This window comes from Taudactylus pleione, unplaced genomic scaffold (genome assembly GCF_031769625.1).
Source record: "Taudactylus pleione unplaced genomic scaffold, aTauple2 ptg000259l, whole genome shotgun sequence".
Taxonomy (NCBI): domain Eukaryota; kingdom Metazoa; phylum Chordata; class Amphibia; order Anura; family Myobatrachidae; genus Taudactylus; species Taudactylus pleione.
Window position 1 is genome coordinate 7,427,218 of NW_028284661.1, and position 11,586 is coordinate 7,438,803.

The 11,586-nt window shown below is 35.8% G+C and overlaps 1 protein-coding gene across 1 annotated transcript in view; it reads left to right on the plus strand.

The window, feature by feature from the left end:
* The window catches only part of LOC148514772 (uncharacterized), a 299,637-nt gene extending 288,417 nt beyond the window's left edge, over positions 1 to 11,220 (plus strand). Inside the window, exons 7-8 of the mRNA XM_088481004.1 lie at positions 3,779 to 3,877; positions 9,785 to 11,220. Of these exons, the coding sequence (XP_088337130.1) occupies positions 3,779 to 3,877; positions 9,785 to 10,182 (497 nt within the window). The 3' untranslated portion in view covers positions 10,183 to 11,220. The remainder of the gene's footprint in view (positions 1 to 3,778; positions 3,878 to 9,784) is intronic.
* Positions 11,221 to 11,586: the final 366 nt, after the last annotated feature.

Here is an 11,586-nt window from a genome sequence, read left to right on the forward strand (position 1 = left end):
GCCTTTCTTCACAAGAAGAAAACAGCACTCCAAGATCAGATTCCAAACCCCAAAAGTGTTTGTTTAGGCATATTTAATGCAGCTACGTTTCGAGCAGCTATGTGCCCTTTGTCAAGCACATCATACCACATTTTCAGCATTTCATCATGTGCACTAATATTGTGGCAACAAGCTCAGGGAGAACGCATATTATGTTATACAATACATTTCTGCACAAAATCAGCCTGAAGTTGCTCAGAAACAAATACACAACATAAATACAGTACATACACAGAAATTAACCACAAATGCTCTATTCAGTAAAGAAAATAAAAAACAAACAAAAAACCCAATACCGAAATGCTATAAATATATGCTATGATAGGTAATAGAAAACAAGTGACAAGTCACAACATGGATTTAATAAAGAATTCAATCAAGTGATATGCCCACCTACTGTAGCTTCATTTTGCAAAAAAAAATATGTTCCTACCATCCCCTCTATGTAGAGGTGGAACCTGTTCAAAATGAATGAACTTAAAGTCATAGACAAAAACAATTAGGTCCCGCACCGATATCTTTAATACATATATAGGTATAGGCACTTGGTCAAGACAATAGGAAATATAATAATTACTGTCTATAGGACCCAACAACTCCCATAGTATCTGTCTAATAGGAAATTAGAAAATAATTAATATTTGTGGAGGTGCTACCTAACAATCTTGTTAGTTACAATATTTAGATTAACAGAGAAGAAAGACCAGATATAGGTTATTATTATGCTATTTATCAGAAATATGTTATCTGGAATTATATAAAATATAGCTTTTATTCTTAATGTTTAAAAAGAAAGTGTAGTCCAAGGAAATAGATGAAATAATTAAAATATAGAAAGGGTTTAAAGTTACAAAGAATGTGAGTAAATATGAAAAAACGTGCTACAGATAATATAAAATCATCCTGTTGTCGGTCAATTCACGTATTTTATTTGTGTACTACCATATTGTGTTTATTCATAATAAATGTGTTTTTAAACACTTTTATTCAGGCTAGCGTTATGTTTTATTTATTTCCATGTACTCTTTTGACTTTGTCATCCAATGGCATTAGTCTTGTACAACTACATATTGTTTGCCTTTCTTTATAATTGTCAGATTACATTGTATATTATATCAGGTGTATTAAATAATAATAGTATTCATATTTTCGTTCAGAATATGAGATGATCATTTAAGATCAGAGATGCTGCTATTCATTAAATTGTTCTGTTCGGCATAGTCTACTCCCAGATGAATATCTACTTATTAAATTGTGATCCTAGAGATGTTATAATGATGCTGTTCGTCTGTTAGAGAGCATCTCTGATAATGAAACTCCTGTGAATCACGGAGTTGGCTTTCAGATACTACAGTATCAAGTGCTTAATATTCTCAACTCATTTAGTTGCCACTGTTGCTATGAATTATTCCTTTCTTATCTTTGATCACTCCCATTCCATATTCACAAAAGTAGTTATAGCAGTTATTTGTGGACATAAGATAATCTATTGCAGCGTCTGGTAGTATAGTGATCAACCGCAGTATGGGTAGCATCATGATCTCTCTAGTTCCATATACAGTAGGTATTTCAATACAAAGTGTAGTTTAATAAGTATAGTAGTGTGTTTCAACATCTGATAATACTATTATCAGTGGCAGCGTGTGGAATGTCACAATGTCTGATAGTATAGTGATCAGTGGCAGTATGAGTAGCACCATGATCTCTCTAGCTCCGTACACAATATGTTTCTCAATATACAATTTAGTTTAATAAGTACACATAGTAGCATGTTTCAGCATCTGATATTGCTGCTGACCGGCGGCAGCATGTGGAACGCCAATGCATGTTTCGCCAAGGGGCTGCTTTTTCAAGGCAGCGCCTTTACTCACATTTTTTGTAACTTTAAACCCTTTCTATATTTTAATTATTTTGCCTATTTCCTTGGACTACGCTTTCTTTTTAAACATTAAGAATAAAAGCTATATTTTATATAATTCCAGTTAACACATTTCGGATAAATAACATACAGACCCAATGAGTGCACCAAACCTATATCTTGTCTTACTTCTCTGTTGATTTAAAGAACTTAGGGCCTGATTCAGACCCACTCGCGAGCGGCTGTCCGCTCGCAAGTGGGTCGATGGTCTGCACTGAGCATGCGCACGACGGAGGGAGCTCCGTCGTGCGCATGCGCCAGACACGACGAGCGAAGGACTTTCCTTCGCTCGTTGTGTCCGATCAAAGGGGGCGTGCTGTCAATGTTGATTGACAGCACGCCCCCTTTGGTGGGCGTGCCAGGGGCGTGCCTCCCTGACGGGGGCGTTCCCACGGGAACGCCTCCCGTCAGAAGCCGGCCCACTGACATCACTAGTGATGTCAGTGGGAGTGATTTTGGCTCTGATAGAGCCAAAATCACTCCGGAGTTTGCGGTTGAAAACCTCAACCGCAGGCTCCGGCTCGCAATTTCGATGGTCGCGATGGTCACGACCATCGCGGCCATCAAAATGCACGCTCGTATAGCCTGTGGGTGGTGACCCACAGCTATACGAGCGTCCAGGAGGACGCTCCATGAAAATGGAGCCCGGCCCTCATTCAGAGCGTGCGCTCTGCTCAGAGCGTACGGCTCTGAATGAGGGCCTTAGTCATGTAAGAAATGTCCAGCTTCCTATAAATGTATTGCAACAGGTAGTGTTTTAGCATCAACACCAATATGTGCTTTTTTAATAGAAGTTCGATGGAGTGCAATGCATTCTTTCAGCAAGCCTGTAATTTTGCTGACCTAAATCTTGGAACAGAGACACAATATCAAATACACAACATATTAACTTTTACAAATCATCCTCTGTGTGATAGAAATTTGTTTTCCTAATTGTGGCAGTGTGAACTTATACAGCAACTGCATTTAAATACTCCTGTCTTCAATGACATCCATGTTTTTTTGTCATGGCAGATCATGTAATTTTTCACATGTAAATCCTTGAAGTTGGCACTCCTTTTGTGGCAAAATATAGAACCATTTTCCAAAATGGTATTGTGGGCAATAATATGCCAACGTGACAAAAAAAATAATGAAATACATACAGGTGCTTGGTAGACACCCATCACACATTACAATAGTGATTAAATCTGAAACTTTTCTTGTACATATGAATGCAAAATATGAGGGAAGGGAGTTTAAGTGCATCTATCTTCCGATCCTCAGTACTGAGAAATATGGGAACACCTTGATTTAAAGTGGGGAGACCCCTGTTTCAAACAATATGCCCCTATAATGATTAATGCTTGGTGATCAGAGTGATCACCAGATAAACCTCTTCCCTTGCACTACAGAACAATCATAGAGTCTAGGGGTGGGGAAAGATCCCCCATCATGGCTTCCTATAGTGAAGGAACACAAATTTTAGAACGAGGGATGCCCCTTTTTTATGCGATGATCCATTTAGTACTTATTGTCTGGTGATCACCTATACCCAACAGACACTAATTCCTTCAGCTATAGCAACATATATTTCTGTATATTGGAAGTTGGGCACTACATGCACTATAATTCCCATAATAAAACCTGAAACTATGATTAGTCCCCTCTTTCAAATTGTGATGCTCTAGCTCCTATTATTCAAATTGTGATATATTGTTCTTCTAGATTTCTAGATATTATATTTAATCTAGAACACTAAGGGATATCTATTTACCAGTATGTATAAATCTGAGAAATGATTTCATTGATGCGGTAATGGCAATATTTTTTATTTTGCAGCACCACCAAATTCAGACAGCAGCAAAAAGAAAGATACTTCAACCTCATGCATCAACCACTCAAATGATTTTGATACTGATCCATTTGGGATTTATCCAGGTACTCTACTTGAAATATTTAATTTATATTTTTAAATTGTGTACATTTTAGAGAGAGAAAATGGTTTAAAATTGACTTAAACATGTCAACATAATTACATCTAAAATTAATTTAGATAAGATGTATTAGCTTGAGATGAGATATAAGACAATCCTGACAAGAATCTAACAAAAGTATAGTAGTTTACTCTTTGGCAGCAAATCAAAGAATACACATTTAGTCATCTGCTCATATAAATGTCTTCATATTTATTTTAGCTGACTAAGCATGTGACCATGTGACTAGCTTGCCTGATATAATGAATGATGTGCACTTTACACTGTAAGAAGCACCAAAGATATGTGACCTCCTATGGAAATCTGTTTTTCCTACACTGATTGTGAAAGTGTGCATTACTGAATGTTTAACAATCAGTTAAAGTTAGGCACATATACAGTATATTTGGACACTGACACAATATTTGTTATTTTAGCTGTTTACTAAAACATATTTCTGTTACAGCTATATATGGTTCTAAAGTAAATTTTAATTTCAGGGCATTCAATTTTGAGCAAGGGTTTAAGGAATTACAGCTGTTTAATATGTACTGTAGTCCCCTCTTATTCAAGGGACCAAAAGTAAGTGGACAATTTACTCAAATGTTTTTTCATGGACAGGTGTAGGCTGTTATCTCATTAATTCTTTATAAATTAAACATGCAAAATGGTCTAAAGTTGATTCCAAGTGTGGCATTTGCATTTGGAAGCTGTTGCTGGTTATCCACAACATGCAGTCAAATAGCTCTTTATGCAAGTGAAATAGGCCATTTTTAGGATGCAAACACAAAAGAAAATCCATCTGAGAGATAGGGGGAACATTATGAGTGGCCAAATCAAAAGGTTGGTGCATTCTGAGATAAAAAAGAACACACTGGTGAGCTCGGCAACACAAAAAGTCATCATCCATGGTAAAGAAAATCCTCTTTAAAACATCCAGCCAAATTAAGGACACTCCACAGGAGGTAGGCATATCATTATCCAAGCCTACCATAAGGAGAAGACTTCACAAGAGCAATACAGAGGGTTCACCACAAGGTGAAAACCATTAAAAAAATTTAAGAATACAAATGCCAGATTAGACTTTGTAAATGAAAATATAAAAAATCCAGCCCAGTTCTGGATCAACCTGTGCCAGAATGATGGGAAGAAAAAAGTATGGAGAAGGGTTGGAATGGCTCATGATCTAAAGCCATGGTAGAGGCAGTGTGATGGCATGGGCATGTATGGCTTCCAAAGACATTGGTTCATTAGTGTCTATTAATGATGAGACAGAAGCAGCTGGATACATTCCAAACTGTATAGGGATATACTGTCTGCTCAGATTCAGCTAAATTCTGCAAAGTTTACTGGACAGCACTTCATACTATAGATGGACAATGACCCAAAACATACTGCAAAAGCAACCCATAAGTTTTTTAAGGCAAAGAAGTGAAATATTCTCAGTGGCTGAGTCTATCACCTGATCTCAACCTGATCCAGCATGCATTTCACTTGCTGAAGACAAAACTAAAGGCAGAAAAACCCATGAACAATCAAGAAATTAGGACAGTTGCAGTAAAGACCTGGCAAAGCATAATAAAGGAGGAAACCCAGCATTTGGTGATGTCCATGGGTTCCAGACTTCAGGCAGTCATTGCAAGCAAATGATCCTCAACAAATAATTAAAAATGTAGATTTTAATAATGATTGTTAATTTGTCCAATTAATTTTGAGCCATTTAAATCAAAGCTGAAAGTCTGCTCTTGAATTGCATTTAATTTGTTTAATTTCAAACTAGTGTCCAAATATATATGGACCTGACTGTATATGACATGTTCATGTTTACTGCTTGCATAATAATCTACAGTATTTTTTCACATAACATATCTAGTGCAAGCCTACATCAGTTTGTTGGAGTCTTTTGCCTACAAACTTGTTTTGTTATAGGCCGCTGTTTTCCCAACTCCAGTTCTTCCCACTGCATGCTTTCCGCACAGAAACACTGTGATGGAGCACATGTTTATGTATTACTGACTGACAAATTTAAAGATTCAATGGGTTGAACTTGTGATCTTTGAGGAAACCAGAGAAACTTGCACTGTGTGAGCTCCCTAAGGATTTGAGTTGGGAAACTTGGTTCTAGGGAATAGCATTGCCACATCAAAAACAATGATTTCTGATGAAGGCCAAATTACGACAGGGGAATATTAATATAATTTCACTTGTCAGTATACAGTGTGGCCAGGTCCACTTTTTTGGAAACTTACTGATGGCAAACCAGATCTAGAAAAAAAAGGCAGGATTACAGATAATAAACTCTAGAGCAGAGAAGAAAACAAATGGAACAAATATTTTAATTGAAAAGAACAAGCAGCAACAGGTAAATAAAATACCAATTTTATTCTTACTGGTAAAAAAACCCCAATGTACAGTGTATCCTGAAAGTATTCACAGCACATCACCTTTTCCACATTTTGTTATGTTACAGCCTTATACCAAAATGGAATAAATTCATTTTGCTCCTCAAAATTCTACACACAATACTCCATAATGACAATGTGTAAAAGTTTTTTACATTTTTCCAAATTTAATAATAAAAAAAAGAAATTACATGTACATAAGTATTCACCTTTGCCATGAAGCTCAAAATTAGCTCAGTTGCATCCTGTTTCCACTGATCATCCTTGAGATGTTTCTACAGCTTAATTGGAGTCCACCTGTGGTAAATTCAGTTGATTGGACATAATTTTGAAAGGCACACACTTGTCTAAGTAAGGTCCCACACTTGACAGTGCATGTCAGAGTGCAAACCAAGCATGAAGTCCAAGGAATTGTCTGTAGACCTCCAAGACAGGATTATCTTGAGGCACAAATCTGGGGAAGGGTACAGAAAAATATCTGCTTCTTTGAAGGTCCCAATGAGCACAGTGACTTCCATCATTCATAAATGGAAGAAGTTTGGAACTACCAGGACTCTTCCTTGAACTTGCAGGACTCTAAAGGGAGTGATCAGGGGAGAAGGGCCCTAGTCAGGGAGGTTACCAAGAACCCAATGGTCACTCTGTCAGAGCACCAGCATTCCTCTGTGAGAGAGGAGAACCTTCCATAAGGACAACCATCTCTGCAGCAATCCACCAATCAGGCCTGTATATTAGAGTGGCCAGACGGAAGCCACTCCTTAGTAAAAAGCACATGGCAGCCCTTCTGGAGTTTGCCAAAATGCAACTGAAGGACTCTCAGACCATGAAAAGCAAAATTCTCTGGTTTGATGAGACAAAGATTGAACTCTTTGGTGTGAATGCAGGCGTTATGTTTGGAGGAAACCAGGCACTGCTCATCACCAGGACCATACCATCCATATAGTGAAGCATGTTGGTGGCAGCATCATGCTTTGTGGATATTTTTCAGTGGCATGAACTGGGAGACTAGTCAGGATAGAGGGAAAAATGAATGCAGCAATGTACATCCAGGATGAAAACCTGCTCCACAGTGCTCTTGACCTCAGACTGGGGTGACAGTTCATCTTTCAGCAGGACAATGACCCTAGGCACACAGCTAAGATATCAAAGGAGTGGCTTCAGGACAACTCTGTAAAATGTCCTTGAGTGGCCCAGCCAGAGCACAGACTTGAATCCGATTGAACATCTCTGGAGAGATCTGAAAATGGCTGTGCACCGATGCTACCCATCCAACCTGATGGAGCTTGAGAGATGCTGCAAAGAGGAATGGGTGTAACTGCCCAAAGATAGGTGTGCCAAGCTTGTGGCATCATATTCAAAAAGACTTGAGGCTGTACTTTCTGCCAAAGGTGCATCAAGAAGGTATTGAGCAAAGGTTGTGAATACTTCTGTACATGTGATGTCTTAGTTGTTTTTTATTAAATTTGTAAAAATCTCAAAAAAACTCAATACGTTGTCATTATGGAGTATTGTGTATAGAATTTTGAGGAGAAAAAATAATTTATTCCATTTTGAAATAAGGCTGTAACATAACAAAATGTGGAAAAAGTGACATGCTGTGAATACTTTCTGGATGCACTGTAACTTAAGGAATGTAAACTGTTGAAACTGTTTGAAATATTAAACATTCAATCTTGATGTTGAATTTTGTAATGCCAAATAGAGCTTCACATTACCTCCTTAGGTACTGTGGTCTATGCCTCTTCTGAGCCTTTGCTGTGCCTAATAATAATGATGAAGATTATAATAATCTTAGTCAACCAATTCTCCAAAGGAAGCAACTGACTTAGCAAAAGGTATAGGGTGGACAGGGTTGGAGCTGTTGACATTTTCTTTCCCTAGTACAAATCAAGTTTGCAAGTCAAGGGGTAAATGTAATAACCTTAATGATTTCAGACTGCCTAATGAGGCAATCATTTAAATGGTAAACCAACCTAAACTCAGCAAAGGTCAAACTCTTTGATCATTGTGCAGTATCTACAATAGGACTTTGTATAAGAGCTCAAAGATGCATTAACCAATTAACTGGCTAATATTTTTTTCCAAAAACCACTCACAAATTGTTGTTTTTATTTATGATTGAATTAGGTCAAGAATATCTTTTTAAAACTTATCTGACATGATTTTATAAAAAAAAATGAACACTGTATACCATAAAAATAGCAATTTTTAATGGTATACTGTAGTGATGACCATTGACAGCTGTACCATCGATGGCCTATGGTTTCAACCATCGATCTGACAGTGTAGGAAATATTGCATTTTATTATATTATTACATAAAGTTTAATTTAAAAATATATAGATTAACTCATTGGGGACAATTAAATTAGCCATGAGTTGGCTCATGGTGCGAGTAAGTGCGACCATATGACACAACTACAGTAGCCCTGGAATGTTTGTTTGAAGCACCATAGAACTGCATGCAAAAATCTGAGAGTTTTGGGTGAGATGGGGGAGAGATCAATGTGTCACTGCCATTGTTTCCATGTCATTGCAATGGCACTTCACCCCACTCACAACTGATTGAATTGACTTAATTGTCTCATAGTCTAAGAATTTCCATATCAGTAAGATGTGCAGGTGGTTTAAAGTGGAATGCACAATCTGTCTCCCATATTCTACTAATTGTTTCTGTTTCTCTCACTTATTTTATGATTACATATGTCTAATTAAATATGTACTTTAAAAAAAATAATTACTTGTATGCTTATACATGGCTGTACTAACATCTATTGGAGAAAGCTATGTTTTTGTTTTATTTGTTTGATGTTATAATAAAGATGTAGGCTATGATGTTAAAAACATAAGCACCGTATATCTTATTTTCCAAAATGAGAATAATATTACTCTATGTACAGTACCTCCTTTATTTTCTACCAGAACTGGTAAAAAAACCTTTCTTATTCCAGTTCCGTTCTCAGTCAAATTACAGATACCCTCTTACCTTGAGAGATATCAAATAACAATCTGTAAAATTTATAATGCATTTCTCTACTATTTGAAGTAATCCTTCACAAATCATTGACAAATATTTTAAGAACTAATGTGGTTCTATGCAACAATGGGCATTCCATCATTTTTAATGATTCCACTTCATGAGCAGCCAAATAATATTATTTGCTGTATATAATCCATTGCAATTTTCTGAAGAGTGCATGGTACTAAAAGATACAATGCAATGTGATCTCATCCACCAAGGATAAGTCTGTGCAAAATGGCTACTTTCTACATTTTATAATGTAATAATACTGGTATAACTATAAAAAAAATTGCTGTAGCTGTGTGATTGACCACGACCCATTTTTAAAAAAGGTGAGAACAAAGTATATTGTACTTTAATCAATGTAGTTCTACTAGATGTTTTTTGAGAGACTTTAGAATTATTATAATTATATTCACATTTTGAAATGTAAAAATCCTTATTTTTAGGTCTCCTGAATTTGGAAGTATTACAGGAAAATGTATTGCCAATAATCAATACAAACAATGATGCAGAAAGAGGTTTATCAGCAAATCTGTATGCTTGTCAAAATGAAGACAGCATACAGTATGCTCATCCTTGTCATATGAAAGTATCCCAGGTTATAGACCATGATTCAACATTTGTATCTTCGAGAGAGTTGGACAAACCATTTTACTCATCACCCTGTGTGTCGTCACACTTTCTGTTTCCAGAAAATTGCTTGAGATGTGATATTAAGATGTCTTGCAGGAAAAATTGTAAATTAGAACCTTATCAGCCATCAAGAAATGAAGAATTTTCTTGTGAAACATCATTGGATACAGAGAGCACCATAGAAGAGTCCACAATTATAGAAGCCAACTAGCCACTGTTGACATACCATGTACCACCCAATAATGTGTATTTACAAAATAATGCACTGTAGATGGTCAGCTTGACCACCAGAATGTTTTTCTTTTGCTTCTGTAAGATATCAATTCTTTTACCAGGGAGGGAAACTGAATATTTACTTTAACTTATATATTTTTTTTGTTAAACACAACACGAAAAATTATCTGATGAAGATTATAATCTGGAATCAAAAAAACATTTTATTAGAGTCAGAGCAATACTGTGTGCAGAGTTTTTTCACTAGACCCCAAGGACTCAAGCTCTTTCTTGGGGTAGTTTTGCAAACCACTTTCTGAATCCATAGCACTGTTATAGCTGTGCATTCATTATCAGTGTTAAAAAATGTAATGTTAAATTATACAGAAACTTTCAAGGATTTACTATATGCCCAAAACCACAACTATTTATCCTCTAACTATTAAAATCTCAAACACATATTTTGAAAAGCTATTTGGACATCCATTTAGCAATTATACTGGCACTTTAAAGACAACAATGAATGGGCTAGTCAGTAGGTTATAAAATGAACAGCTAAATGTGATACATAATTTCCTTCAATTTTCAAAGGATTACTGTAAAAAATTAAGTTAAGCAGACACCTTGGTGAAATTACTGTTATACTGTAAACCCATTTGTTTATTTTCATTTATTTATTTTTAAAAGCTGAAAGTTGATCTTTTCTGGGGTCCAGTGAGAGTTTTTTGGAAGTTTTGGTTTATTCATTATTTATCATGTTTCAATGTTACCATATATAAGGTTGTGATTTTACCACAATTTGAAAAAAAAATTTTTTTTATTATGAATGCTATAGTTATTTTACAATAATGCGAAATATTAAAAAAATGTGTGATCTTACTCATTTGTTAATTAAGTGCTAACTGTTTATGTTCAAGTTAAATGTATGCTATATCACTGAAAGCTAAATTCAAAGAAACCTGCATGGTTGAAGATGTCACCTTGTTTTAGAACCGAAAACCTAGATTATCCAAAAAATACAAATGTTTTTTATATGTAGTTGGTTGTTGTCAAATAAAAACACAAAATATATTATAATTTAGTTACACCACAGATGCATTTTTGTCTTAAAAAACCCCACTGCTAATCCTGTCTGAACTCCTGTAATAAATTGTATAGGAATTATGGGAAAACAAAAATGACAACTCATGTGTAAGGAATTTTCCCTAACCAATGAATTTTGATCCCTTACAATTTTTGTTTTCCAATTAGTAATGTATTTGTATATTTTTCATGGCTAATTTAGCTTCATAATATTTTTTTTTGTTTACTTGACACTTCGGATTTTAGAACATAATTTTTCAGTTCTGCTACATAATTCACCCCTCCACTGTTGAGGGCTTTCTCACCCTTGTGCTGAGGT